Genomic DNA, 15,868 nt, shown 5'->3' with positions numbered 1-15,868 from the left:
GCACCCGCTCCCCCTCAAACCACCTGCCCCCCCCTTATCCTGCCATCCCCTGTCTCAATTCTCCCCAGTCTCCCCTACTGACCTCTCTGAACTCCTCATCGGAATGAAAACTGCCACCTGCACTCTTGACCCCATCCCCTCCAGCTTTGTCAAGGCCTCCCTTCCTGCTCTCTCTCCACTTATCATTGCAACAATAAACTCCTCCCTGTCTACAGGCATCGTCCCACCATCCCTCAAAATTGCTGCTGTTCCCCCATTCTGAAAAAACCTGGACTAAACCCTGACACCCTAAATAACTTCAGACCCATCTCCAACCTACCCTTTCTGTCAAAGGTTTTGGAACGCGCTGTAGCCACTCAACTCAAACATCACCTCTCTGCCAATAACCTGTATGAAACATTCCAATCCGGATTCCGCTCCAACCACAGTACTGAAACTGCTCTCCTCAAAATCACCAATGACCTTCTCCTCTCCTCTGACGCTGGCAACCTCAACATTCTCATCCTCCTCGACCTCAGCGCCGCCTTTGACACCATCGATCACACCATCCTCCTCACCCGACTTGCAACCACCTTTAACATTACCGGCACTGCCCTCTCTTGGATTAAATCATACCTCTCTGACAGACGTCAGTTCATCTCCATCAATAACTGCAAATCCCCCACTGCTCCCCTCCCTCAAGGTGTCCCCCAAGGTTCAGTTCTTGGCCCCCTCCTCTTCATCCTTTACCTGTCCCCCCTCGGTCACTTAATCCGCCGTCATGGTCTCCAATTCCACTGCTTCGCCGATGACATCCAGCTTTTCATCTCCACCAAGTCCATCTCCACCGCCACCCACTCTATCCTGACAAACTGCATCACTGAAATAAAATCCTGGCTTCAAATCAACTTCCTCAAACTTAACTGTGATAAATCTGAAATAATCATCATTGGCCCAAAAACGCTCACCAAGTCCACCCATAACTTTGCCCTCAACATCGACGGTTTCCCAGTATCCACCTCTCCTCACATCCGGAATCTTGGCATCATCTTTGACCAAACCCTCTCCTTCGACAAATACACTAAACAGATCACAAAGACAGCCTTCTTTCACCTGAAAAACATCACCCGTCTCCGTCCATCCCTCTCCTCCGTGGCTGCAGAAACCCTCATCCACGCCTTCATCACTTCCCGTCTGGACTACTGCAATAGCCTCCTTTATGGTTCACCCTCAACAATCACCAATAAACTCCAATACATTCAGAACTCCGCTGCCCGTCTACTCACCCATTCCCGGACCCGTGACCACATCACCCCCGTCCTTTACAAGCTTCACTGGCTCCCCATCTCCCAGAGAATCCAGTACAAAATCCTCCTCTTGACCTACAAAGCCCTCCATAACCTGGCCCCATCCTACCTGGCTGACCTCCTCTCCAGACACACTCCCACCTGCAACCTCCGCTCTGCTGGTACCAACCTCCTGACCCCCCCCCCCATCCGGACCAAATTTAGATCCTGGGGGGACAGGGCCTTCTCCATCGCTGCTCCCACCCTCTGGAACTCGCTACCTCACACCATCAGAGACTCCTCCTCACTCACCACATTCAAAACATCACTCAAGACCCACCTGTTCAACACTGCATTCAACATTTAACCCACAGCATCTAACCCCTGACTATCTCCTCTCTTTCTCCCTCCTTTGTGCTTTGAATATTTCCCTATTGATTCTTCTTTTTTGCAATTGTCTTTATGTTTTGCTATGCATTATGTTTTGCACTCTGTCAAAGCGTCTTTGGGCTTCCTGAAAAGCGCTATATAAAATAAATGCATTATTATTATTATTATTATAAACATAAATACTCCAGCATAAACATAAATACTCCAACATAAACATAAATACTCCAACATAAACATAAATACTCCAACATAAACATAAATAATCCAACATAAACATAAATACTCCAACATAAACATAAATACTCCAACATAAACATAAATACTGCAACATAAACATAAATACACCAACATAACCATAAATACTCCAACATGAACATAAATACTCCAACATAAACATAAATACTCCAACATAAACATAAATACTCCAACATAAACATAAATACTCCAACATAAACATAAATACTCCAACATAAATATAAATACTCCAACATGAACATAAATACTCCAACATAAACATAAATAATCCAACATAAACATAAATAATCCAACATAAACATAAATACTCCAACATAAACATAAATACTCCAACATAAATATAAATACTCCAACATAAACATAAATACTCCAACATAAACATAAATACTCCAACATAAACATAAATACTCCAACATAAACATAAATAATCCAACATAAACATAAATACTCCAACATAAACATAATACTCCAACATAAACATAAATACTCCAACATAAACATAAATACTCCAACATAAACATAATACTCCAACATAAACATAAATACTCCAACATAAACATAAATACTCCAACATAACCATAAATACTCCAACATAAACATAAATACTCCAACATAACCATAAATACTCCAACATAAACATAAATACTCCAACATAAACATAAATACTCCAACATAAACATAATACTCCAACATAAACATAAATACTCCAACATAAACATAAATACTCCAACATAAACATAAATACTCCAACATAAACATAAATACTCCAACATAAACATAAATACTCCAACATAACCATAAATACTCCAACATAAACATAAATACTCCAACATAAACATAAATACTCCAACATAAACATAAATACTCCAACATAAACATAAATACTCCAACATGAACATAAATACTCCAACATAAACATAAATACTCCAACATAAACATAAATACTCCAACATAAACATAAATACTCCAACATAAACATAAATACTCCAACATAAACATAAATACTCCAACATAAACATAAATACTCCAACATAAACATAAATACTCCAACATAAACATAAATACTCCAACATAACCATAAATACTCCAACATGAACATAAATACTCCAACATAACCATAAATACTCCAACATAAACATAAATACTCCAACATAAACATAAATACTCCAACATAAACATAAATACTCCAACATAAACATAAATACTCCAACATAAACATAAATAATCCAACATAAACATAAATACTCCAACATAAACATAATACTCCAACATAAACATAAATACTCCAACATAAACATAAATACTCCAACATAAACATAAATACTCCAACATAAACATAAATACTCCAACATAAACATAAATACTCCAACATAAACATAAATACTCCAACATAAACATAAATACTCCAACATAAACATAAATACTCCAACATAAACATAAATACTCCAACATAAACATAAATAATCCAACATAAACATAAATACTCCAACATAAACATAAATACTCCAACATAAACATAAATACTCCAACATAAACATAATACTCCAACATAAACATAAATACTCCAACATAAACATAAATACTCCAACATAAACATAAATACTCCAACATAAACATAAATACTCCAACATAAACATAAATACTCCAACATAAACATAAATACTCCAACATAACCATAAATACTCCAACATAAACATAAATACTCCAACATAAACATAATACTCCAACATAAACATAAATACTCCAACATAAACATAAATACTCCAACATAACCATAAATACTCCAACATAAACATAAATACTCCAACATAAACATAAATACTCCAACATAAACATAAATACTCCAACATAAACATAAATACTCCAACATAAACATAAATAATCCAACATAAACATAAATACTCCAACATAAACATAATACTCCAACATAAACATAAATACTCCTACATAAACATAAATACTCCAACATAAACATAAATACTCCAACATAAACATAAATACTCCAACATAAACATAAATACTCCAACATAAACATAAATACTCCAACATAAACATAAATACTCCAACATAACCATAAATACTCCAACATAAACATAAATACTCCAACATAAACTCCAAGATAAAGGTTGTTCAGACTTTTTTTTTTGAACATATTGGAATGGATTCTCACAAAGGTGAGCAGGTTTACAGGTGTCCCTCTACAGAACCAGTGGAGCCAAAAGGGCCTTTTGTGCGAGAAGCAGAATCTATCTATAATTCCAGTAATCTCTGTGTGTATGTTTGTATGTTTGTATGTTTGTATGTTTGTATGTTTGTATGTCTGTATGTCTGTGACCGCTGTTTCTCGACAACCACGGGTCCGATATACTTGAAACTTGCCAGGTATATTGCTGGGGACCCGAGGATGTGCCTTTTCAAGGTTTCATATTAATCGGAGAAGTAGTTACCGAGCTATGTCCAAAAAACGATTCAACCAATCAGAGAGCAGCGAGCTATCACGTGTGCCGAACGTGGCGAACAGACTCTGCCTCGGACGGCACATTTGAGAGCGTATTCATTTATTTCACGTTGGAAAACTATGTTGCCGTTAAACTATGTTTTAAAACTAATTAAAACTAATTTGCGATTCATCGTAACTGCGATTTGCGACCTTCCGGACAGTGAAGACTGCACTTCCGGCAGCCAATCACAGAACGCGTTGTTGCGTAGGCGTGGCCGATGTGAGAGCGAGCCGAGCCGAGCGCGTGCGCCATTACGGTTCGTAATTCGATTTCTTCCGGAGAAAATAATAATTTCTCGATTTCTTATGCGCATTATTTCTCCCAATTCAGTCAGAGCGAAGGGCGGAAGCGAAGAGCGTTGTTTTTTTTGTTTACGGGCGTACGGGCGTACGGGCGGGGTAGAGCGTACGGGTAGCGTTTTTTTTTTTTTTTGGCAAGGAACGGGCACCCACGTACGGGCATGCCCTAGTGATGAATAATGAGAGGAATACCTGGTAAAACCACACGTGGCCATAGGTAGGATCACTGGGAGAATACCAAACAGAATTAGTAACACCAGGCGAAAATGAAACACCAATCATAGCACCGTTTAATTATTTAATGAAAGTCGACCTTTGTTCCCAACTGTGCTGGTTCAGGTGAGAATTTGTAATTTGGCCAGGTGCCGGCGATAGGTCGCCCACTCTTCGCGAAGGACCCCTTGGGATCTTTAACAATGAATGCTGGCAGGTGGGATTCCCGTTTAACGTCCATCACAAACATGGATGAATCACCAGGATGACATTTTACAGCTGTGTCGGGATTCGAACCCAGGCTCGATAGCTTGGATGCGAGTGCGCGTACGTCCAGGTTATCTCGTCAACCCAACGTTAACATAAAAGGACCGCACAACGTGTATCTCACCTGTTGTTGTGTCACAGTTCATACGGGAGTTTTAAATAAAGTCAAAGTCAAATTAAAAGTTTTCAGAATTCGCGCGAAAATCAAGGATCATGAAAATCGCTCGATGTGGATTTGTGAAAGATAAATACAGTTGTTTACAATTGTGACAAACTGTTATAAAATAATGTTACAAACAATATCATACAGCTCGTTAATTCATAATTAGTGGTGAAGGAAAGATGAAAAAGCAGAGCGTTGTGAAACATTCCTCGAGTTGAATGAATGACTGAATGAATGAATGAATGAATGAATACTAGATTGCGATAATTACCAGGCCAGAGATGGTGAGGTTGTCTGTGGTTGCGAGAGGCACAAAATCCACAGCAATGTAACCCTCCATGGCGGTTAGGAGGTTGTGCGTAGCGCAGTCGGTGCCCACGTAGTTGTGCCACCAGTCATCACGATACCAGCCTGGAATCACCCACTGGTATTTGCTGCCATACATGCCAACATCGTAGGCCTAACGTCGGGTTACATGAGGGTCATGTGGGACAGGGGAAAAGGGGAGAATAAATAAAACGTGTACCGGTATGCAGCTCTCAACAAGTACACCTATCACTGGTCGAAAAGGTACAATTGTTTAAAAGAGTGGTATTTGGGGACACAAATGGTATTTGGGGACACAAATGGTATTTTAAGGACACAAATGTTAGTTTAGGGACACAAATGCTATTTGGGGACACAAATGGTATTTTGGGGACACAAATGGTATTTTAGGGATACTAATGGTATTTTGGGGACACAAATGGTATTTTGGGGATACAAATGGTATTTTGGGGACACAAGTGTTATTTTTGGGACAATAATGTTATTTCGGGACACGTTTTATTTTTGGGGAAACAAATGTTATTTTATGGACAAGAATGGTATTTTGGGGACACAAATGTTATTTTGGGGACACGAATGGTATTTTGGGGACACGAATGGTATTTTGGACACACAAATGTTTATTTGGGGACACAAGTGTTATTTTTTGGACAATAATGTTATTTGGGAACACATGTTTTATTTTTGGCGAAACAAATGTTATTTTGTGGACACGAATGGTATTTTGTGGACACAAATGTTATTTTGCGGACACGAATGGTATTTTGGGGACACGAATGGTATTTTGGGGACACAAATGTTTCTTTGGTGACACAAGTGTTATCTCTGGGACAGTGATGCTATTTGGGGAAACATGTTTTATTTTTGGGGACACAAATGTTATTTTGTGGACACGAATTGTATTTTGGGGACACAAATGTTATTTTGGGGACACAAACGTTATTTGTGGATACAGATGTTATTTGGGGACACAAATGGTATTTTGGGGACACAAGTGTTATTTTTGGGACAATAATGTTATTTGGGGACACATGTTTTATTTTTGGTGACATAAATGGTATTTTGGGGACACAAATGTTATTTTTGGAACACAAATGTTATTTGGGGAAATATGATTTATTTTTGGGGACACGAATGTTATTTGGGGACACAAATTGTATTTTGGGGGCACAAATGTTATTTTGGGGACACAAATGGTATTTGGGGACACAAATGGTATTTGGGGTCTCAAATTGTATTTTGGGGACAAAAATGGTATTTGGGGACACAAATTCTATTTTGGGGACACAAATGTTATTTGGGGACACGAATGTTATTTTTGGGACAAATGTTTTATTTTTGGCGACACAATTAATATTTTGCAGACACGAATGTCACAAAAATGTGAAAATAGTAATAATACAGTATTTGGACATTCAAAACTGCCAGCCGTGCCCGTTGTAAAAGGTGTATTGTATTTTTGAAGTCAAATTTTTTTTCCTTTAAGTATTTTTGGAAAATTCATGCACAAGCCAGTATCAATACTATTTCAATTGTATTTTTTTTCTTTAAGTATTTTTGAAGTAAAGTTTTTTTTTACATTAAGTATTTTTGTAAATTTCACGCACACGCCAGTATGAATAGTATTTAAATTGTATTTTTTTTCTTCAAGTATTTTTGAAGTAATGTTTTTTTTTACATTAAGTATTTTTGTAAAATTCACGCACAAGCCAGTATCAATAGTATTTAAATTGTATTTCTTTCTTTTAAGTATTTTTGAAGTAAAGTTTTTTTTTTACATTAAGTATTTTTGTAAAATTCACGCACAAGCCAGTATCAATAGTATTTAAATTGTATTTCTTTCTTTTAAGTATTTTTGAATTAAAGTTTTTTTTTTACATTAAGTATTTTTGTAAAATTCACGCACAAGCTAGTATCAATAGTATTTAAATTGTATTTTTTTTCTTTAAGTATTTTTGAAGTAAAGTTTTTTTTTCACGTTAAGTATTTTTATTAAATTCATGCACAAGCTAGTATCAATAGTATTTAAATTGTATATTTTTTCTTAAAGTATTTTTGAAGTAAAGTTTTTTTTTTCCTTTAAGTATTTGTTGTAAAATTCATGCACAAGCCAGTATCAATAGTATTTAAATTATATTTTTTTCTTTAAGTATTTTTGAAGTAATGTTTTTTTTTCCTTTAAGTATTTTTGTAAAATTCATGCACAAGCCAGTATCAATAGTATTTAAAAAAAAATTCTTTAAGTATTTTTGAAGTAAAGTTTTTTTTACGTTAAGTATTTTTATAAAATTCATGCTCAAGCCAGTATCAATAGTATTTAAATTGTATTTTTTTTCTTGAAGTATTTTTGAAGTAAAGTTTTTTTTTCACGTTAATTATTTTTGTAAAATTCACGCACAAGCTAGTATCTATAGTATTTAAATTGTATTTTTTCTTTAAGTATTTTTGAAAGAAAGTTTTTTTTACATTAAGTATTTTTGTAAAATTCACACACAAGCTAGTATCAATATTATTTAAATTGTATTTTTATTCTTTAGGTATTTTTGAAGTAAAGTTTTTTTTTACATGAATATTTTTGTAAAATTCATGCACAAGCTAGTATCAATAGTATTTAAATTGTATTTTTTTTCTTTAAGTATTTTTGAAGTAAAGTTTTTTTTTTACGTTAAGTATTTTTGTAAAATTCATGCACAAGCCAGTATCAATAGTATTTAAATTGTATTTTTTTGTTTAAGTATTTTTGAAGTAAAGTTTTTTTTTACATTAAGTATTTTTGTAAAATTCATGCACAAGCTCGTATCAATAGTATTTAAATTATATTTTTTTCTTTAAGTATTTTTGAAGAAAATTTTTTTTTACGTTAAGTATTTTTGTAAAATTCATGCACAAGCCAGTATCAATAGTATTTAAATTGTATTTTTTTGTTTAAGTATTTTTGAAGTAAAGTTTTTTTTACATTAAGTATTTTTGTAAAATTCACGCACAAGCTAGTATCAATAGTATTTAAATTGTATTTTTTTTCTTGAAGTATTTTTGAAGTAAAAAATTTTTTTTTCCTTTAAGTATTTTTGTAAAATTCACGCACAAGCCAGTATCAATAGTATTTAAATTGTATTTTTTTCTTTAAGTATTTTTGAAGTAAATTTTTTTTTACATTAAGTATTTTTGTAAAATTCACGCACAAGCTAGTATCAATAGTATTTAAATTATATTTTTATTCTTTAAGTATTTTTGAAGTAAATTTTTTTTTACATTAAGTATTTTTGTAAAATTCATGCACAAGCTAGTATCAATATTATTTAAATTGTATTTTTATTCTTTAGGTATTTTTGAAGTAAAGTTTTTTTTTACATGAATATTTTTGTAAAATTCATGCACAAGCTAGTATCAATAGTATTTAAATTGTATTTTTTTTCTTTAAGTATTTTTGAAGTAAAGTTTTTTTTTTACGTTAAGTATTTTTGTAAAATTCATGCACAAGCCAGTATCAATAGTATTTAAATTGTATTTTTTTGTTTAAGTATTTTTGAAGTAAAGTTTTTTTTTTACATTAAGTATTTTTGTAAAATTCATGCACAAGCTAGTATCAATAGTATTTAAATTGTATTTTTTTGTTTAAGTATTTTTGAAGTAAAGTTTTTTTTTTACGTTAAGTATTTTTGTAAAATTCATGCACAAGCCAGTATCAATAGTATTTAAATTGTATTTTTTTGTTTAAGTATTTTTGAAGTAAAGTTTTTTTTACATTAAGTATTTTTGTAAAATTCACGCACAAGCTAGTATCAATAGTATTTAAATTGTATTTTTTTTCTTGAAGTATTTTTGAAGTAAAGTTTTTTTTTTTCCTTTAAGTATTTTTGTAAAATTCACGCACAAGCCAGTATCAATAGTATTTAAATTGTATTTTTTTCTTTAAGTATTTTTGAAGTAAATTTTTTTTTACATTAAGTATTTTTGTAAAATTCACGCACAAGCTAGTATCAATAGTATTTAAATTGTATTTTTTCTTTAAGTATTTTTGAAAGAAAGTTTTTTTTACATTAAGTATTTTTGTAAAATTCACGCACAAGCTAGTATTAATAGTATTTAAATTGTATTTTTTTTCTTTAAGTATTTTTGAAGTAAAGTTTTTTTTTTACATTAAGTATTTTTGTAAAATTCACGCACAAGCCAGTATCAATAGTATTTAAATTGTATTTTTTTCTTTAAGTATTTTTGAAGTAAATTTTTTTTTACATTAAGTATTTTTGTAAAATTCACGCACAAGCTAGTATCAATAGTATTTAAATTATATTTTTATTCTTTAAGTATTTTTGAAGTAAATTTTTTTTTACATTAAGTATTTTTGTAAAATTCATGCACAAGCTAGTATCAATATTATTTAAATTGTATTTTTATTCTTTAGGTATTTTTGAAGTAAAGTTTTTTTTTACATGAATATTTTTGTAAAATTCATGCACAAGCTAGTATCAATAGTATTTAAATTGTATTTTTTTTCTTTAAGTATTTTTGAAGTAAAGTTTTTTTTTTACGTTAAGTATTTTTGTAAAATTCATGCACAAGCCAGTATCAATAGTATTTAAATTGTATTTTTTTGTTTAAGTATTTTTGAAGTAAAGTTTTTTTTTACATTAAGTATTTTTGTAAAATTCATGCACAAGCTAGTATCAATAGTATTTAAATTATATTTTTTCTTTAAGTATTTTTGAAAGAAAGTTTTTTTTACATTAAGTATTTTTGTAAAATTCACGCACAAGCTAGTATCAATAGTATTTAAATTGTATTTTTTTTCTTGAAGTATTTTTGAAGTAAAAAATTTTTTTTTCCTTTAAGTATTTTTGTAAAATTCACGCACAAGCCAGTATCAATAGTATTTAAATTGTATTTTTTTCTTTAAGTATTTTTGAAGTAAATTTTTTTTTACATTAAGTATTTTTGTAAAATTCACGCACAAGCTAGTATCAATAGTATTTAAATTATATTTTTATTCTTTAAGTATTTTTGAAGTAAATTTTTTTTTACATTAAGTATTTTTGTAAAATTCATGCACAAGCTAGTATCAATATTATTTAAATTGTATTTTTATTCTTTAGGTATTTTTGAAGTAAAGTTTTTTTTTACATGAATATTTTTGTAAAATTCATGCACAAGCTAGTATCAATAGTATTTAAATTGTATTTTTTTTCTTTAAGTATTTTTGAAGTAAAGTTTTTTTTTTACGTTAAGTATTTTTGTAAAATTCATGCACAAGCCAGTATCAATAGTATTTAAATTGTATTTTTTTGTTTAAGTATTTTTGAAGTAAAGTTTTTTTTTTACATTAAGTATTTTTGTAAAATTCATGCACAAGCTAGTATCAATAGTATTTAAATTGTATTTTTTTGTTTAAGTATTTTTGAAGTAAAGTTTTTTTTTTACGTTAAGTATTTTTGTAAAATTCATGCACAAGCCAGTATCAATAGTATTTAAATTGTATTTTTTTGTTTAAGTATTTTTGAAGTAAAGTTTTTTTTACATTAAGTATTTTTGTAAAATTCACGCACAAGCTAGTATCAATAGTATTTAAATTGTATTTTTTTTCTTGAAGTATTTTTGAAGTAAAGTTTTTTTTTTTCCTTTAAGTATTTTTGTAAAATTCACGCACAAGCCAGTATCAATAGTATTTAAATTGTATTTTTTTCTTTAAGTATTTTTGAAGTAAATTTTTTTTTACATTAAGTATTTTTGTAAAATTCACGCACAAGCTAGTATCAATAGTATTTAAATTGTATTTTTTCTTTAAGTATTTTTGAAAGAAAGTTTTTTTTACATTAAGTATTTTTGTAAAATTCACGCACAAGCTAGTATTAATAGTATTTAAATTGTATTTTTTTTCTTTAAGTATTTTTGAAGTAAAGTTTTTTTTTTACATTAAGTATTTTTGTAAAATTCACGCACAAGCCAGTATCAATAGTATTTAAATTGTATTTTTTTCTTTAAGTATTTTTGAAGTAAATTTTTTTTTACATTAAGTATTTTTGTAAAATTCACGCACAAGCTAGTATCAATAGTATTTAAATTATATTTTTATTCTTTAAGTATTTTTGAAGTAAATTTTTTTTTACATTAAGTATTTTTGTAAAATTCATGCACAAGCTAGTATCAATATTATTTAAATTGTATTTTTATTCTTTAGGTATTTTTGAAGTAAAGTTTTTTTTTACATGAATATTTTTGTAAAATTCATGCACAAGCTAGTATCAATAGTATTTAAATTGTATTTTTTTTCTTTAAGTATTTTTGAAGTAAAGTTTTTTTTTTACGTTAAGTATTTTTGTAAAATTCATGCACAAGCCAGTATCAATAGTATTTAAATTGTATTTTTTTGTTTAAGTATTTTTGAAGTAAAGTTTTTTTTTACATTAAGTATTTTTGTAAAATTCATGCACAAGCTAGTATCAATAGTATTTAAATTATATTTTTTTCTTTAAGTATTTTTGAAGTAAATTTTTTTTTACGTTAAGTATTTTTGTAAAATTCATGCACAATCAATAGTATTTAAATTGTATTTTTTTGTTTAAGTATTTTTGAAGTAAAGTTTTTTTTACATTAAGTATTTTTGTAAAATTCACGCACAAGCTAGTATCAATAGTATTTAAATTGTATTTTTTTTCTTGAAGTATTTTTGAAGTAAAGTTTTTTTTTTCCTTTAAGTATTTTTGTAAAATTCACGCACAAGCCAGTATCAATAGTATTTAAATTGTATTTTTTTCTTTAAGTATTTTTGAAGTAAATTTTTTTTTACATTAAGTATTTTTGTAAAATTCACGCACAAGCTAGTATCAATAGTATTTAAATTGTATTTTTTTGTTTAAGTATTTTTGAAGTAAAGTTTTTTTTACATTAAGTATTTTTGTAAAATTCACGCACAAGCTAGTATCAATAGTATTTAAATTGTATTTTTTTTCTTGAAGTATTTTTGAAGTAAAGTTTTTTTTTTCCTTTAAGTATTTTTGTAAAATTCACGCACAAGCCAGTATCAATAGTATTTAAATTGTATTTTTTTCTTTAAGTATTTTTGAAGTAAATTTTTTTTTACATTAAGTATTTTTGTAAAATTCACGCACAAGCTAGTATCAATAGTATTTAAATTGTATTTTTTCTTTAAGTATTTTTGAAAGAAAGTTTTTTTTACATTAAGTATTTTTGTAAAATTCACGCACAAGCTAGTATCAATAGTATTTAAATTGTATTTTTTTTCTTTAAGTATTTTTGAAGTAAAGTTTTTTTTTTACATTAAGTATTTTTGTAAAATTCACGCACAAGCTAGTATTAATAGTATTTAAATTGTATTTTTTTTCTTTAAGTATTTTTGAAGTAAAGTTTTTTTTTTACATTAAGTATTTTTGTAAAATTCACGCACAAGCTAGTATTAATAGTATTTAAATTGTATTTTTTTTCTTTAAGTATTTTTGAAGTAAAGTTTTTTTTTTACATTAAGTATTTTTGTAAAATTCACGCACAAGCTAGTATTAATAGTAACAATGAAAGATCCACGACAAATTTGAAGTGCCCTCATGCAAAGAGAAGGAGCTTTGGAGGAGGCCATAAGACCCATCATGATTTGATCATGGACTTGATCTTGATTCACAAGGCTGGAGGACGGACAATTCCAGGATCCAGTGGTCTTGCGGATGGTGCAGTCGGATCTAAGACTGCAAGTAGCATTCCAATTTGGAACCAGACGCCATATAGGGAAGCGTGACACCGATGAGTAACTATACAGGAAAATTGCTTCGGTGATTCCAAGACACGTCTCTCCGGTCAAGTGACCCTAATTAAACAACACTCGGAAATGTTTCACAAATACATGGCCTTCTCTTTTGGAAGATGCTGCTCAACTCCGAACTACTAAATTTCCCTCTGTCACTTCGCTCTTCCATGAGCCTACATTATATATACTACAAACGAAAGGCCATCGTATTGGTTTTGAAAATTGCAGTGTTTGCTGTAATGGGTACAAGCTTGAATATTGTTGAATAATTCAAAATGAATAACTTACACAGCAGAAAACTCGAGCAGCCATTCTTTCATCAAACTGGGCCAGGATAATGCGGATGTCAGCATCCTGTGAATATAGGGCAAAATGGAAAATGAAATTGATCATTTGCAAACAGGAAAATAATTTTTGTTCTGCCGATAAAAAAGGAAGAACAAGATCTCTCGGTCCTCTCCCACCCCTCTCCTCTCCCCCGCTCTTAAAAGGGTCAATATGTCAGTGCTTGCTACTGTGTAGGCCTGCCCTCACCCTCCATTGCAAACTAGGACAATAATGATTGAATTCAAAGTTGCTCCGATGAAAGTTGAGCTGATCTTTCTGATATATGCAATGTGACAACACAATTCATGCCTGACGAACAGGTAATATGCCTCCATTAATCAATAAGCATCCCCTGGGGATACCGTCCGATGATGAAAGTGGAAGAGTTGCGCTTGCATTAATATACCTCATTGAAGCTTGGTCATGCGGATGTATTGTCATTCATCTGAGCACCTCTCCAGTCTCCACCTCTACTGCGACGATTCATATAATAACCTCCTTTTCCCAGATCATCATTCCGATACACGATATACACTATAAAGGCCGATTTATTGGTGGACCACAAATTTTCAAAATTGGTAAAGGGTAAATATGGCACTCCAGGTAGAGCGCATACCTCCGCCAGGCTGAACAGTTTACATTTTGTATCCACTGATAGGACGGATCTGGATTCGGACCTGAACCAAAATCGAAGCCACTTGTTCTCGTCACTAAACCAACTCATCTGCCTACTTTTGTCATAATCCGACCATAAGTTTTTGAGGTATCCTGCTATATATCGATTTTGGTCCCATCTCTCAATGGTGAAGATTCACTTGAAAAAACAAATTTATCAGATGCGGATCCAGATTCGAATTTTCACCAAAATCAAAACAATTCGTCCTAGTGACACACTCAACCTGTCCGTCAAGTTTGTATGATTCCGGAAATAACTTTTTGAAATATCTTGCTCACAGACAGACAAACATACAGGGGGGAAACCATAACCAATGTCGACCTTCAGTTGCAGCGGTAATAAAACTATTTTATAACTTGTGTGCGGATCATCAACTGCGTCCTGGGAAGGTTAAACAAAACTGAAAAGTAGCTTTCCACCTTCACTCAAGCTATTTCAGTTCAAGCAAATAAGACTCTACCATAGATAGTATTCAATGCAAGGCAATAGGGGGACTGAAAAATATGGAACAGCAGGTGATGCATCCACAGCCGCCATTTTATTTTTTGTCACGACCCCACTCTCAACTCACGGAACACATTTTACTTTCTCATAGTGAATGCATCATAATTCACACACAAGACAAATATTTCCAGCTCAACTGCAACTCTGGAAGTGGCTTAGTTATTGCAGCAGACAGGTGTTTTATGGATGCGTTGATAGCCCACTCGGTCATAAAATTTGCATTCTGAGACATATCAGACATATCAGGGTCCCCACGACCGGGACTCGGTGAATCGGATAACGTGTTCTTCGTGTTGTCTCGACTGATGATGCATTCGGTGATTGGACCTCAAATTCCTCAAGGCTTGCTTTGCCAAACTCCAGGAAATCCCGTGTCCGAGTCAGCAGCCCGCAAGACAAAATGTGAGGATTTCCAACTCTCAAATACCAAGCTTCGCTCAAGGATTCATATATATAGATGATTCAGCATCTTGTAGTTTCATTTGTAGAGCACAATGTGCTGGACTTGACTGTGAGAAATGACTCCAGTTAGAGATTGGAAAGTTCGGTTTTGATGAAATAAAGACAGGATTAGGCAAAATAGACTGGGAAATGTTATTGATAGTAAGGTAGGAGTTAGAGATTGGAAAGTTCGGTTTAATGAAATAGTGACAGGATTAGGCAAAATAGACTGGGAAATGTTATTGATAGTAAGGTAGGAGTTAGAGATTGGAAAGTTCGGTTTTGATGAAATAATGACAGGATTAGGCAAAATAGACTGGGAAATGTTATTGATAGTAAGGTTGGAGTTAGAGATTGGAAAGTTCGGTTTAATGAAATAATGACAGGATTAGGCAAAATAGACTGGGAAATGTTATTGATAGTAAGGTTGGAGTTAGAGATTGGAAAGTTCGGTTTAATGAAATAAAGACAGGATTAGGCAAAATAG

At 31.6% G+C, this 15,868-nt stretch overlaps 1 protein-coding gene across 1 annotated transcript in view; it reads right to left on the bottom strand.

Moving 5' to 3' along the window:
* Nucleotides 1-15,868, bottom strand: part of LOC137437288 (gamma-aminobutyric acid type B receptor subunit 2-like) — a 915,845-nt gene that overhangs the window by 567,929 nt on the left and 332,048 nt on the right. Inside the window, exons 5-6 of the mRNA XM_078766430.1 lie at nt 13,722-13,787; nt 5,625-5,813 (exon numbers count right to left, since the gene is read on the bottom strand). Coding sequence (XP_078622556.1) covers nt 5,625-5,813; nt 13,722-13,787 — 255 coding nt within the window. The remainder of the gene's footprint in view (nt 1-5,624; nt 5,814-13,721; nt 13,788-15,868) is intronic.

The sequence above is a fragment of the Myxine glutinosa genome, chromosome 12 (genome assembly GCF_964187855.1).
Source record: "Myxine glutinosa chromosome 12, kmMyxGlut1.1, whole genome shotgun sequence".
Classification (NCBI taxonomy): domain Eukaryota; kingdom Metazoa; phylum Chordata; class Myxini; order Myxiniformes; family Myxinidae; genus Myxine; species Myxine glutinosa.
This window is presented reverse-complemented; position numbering and strand designations above follow the sequence as displayed.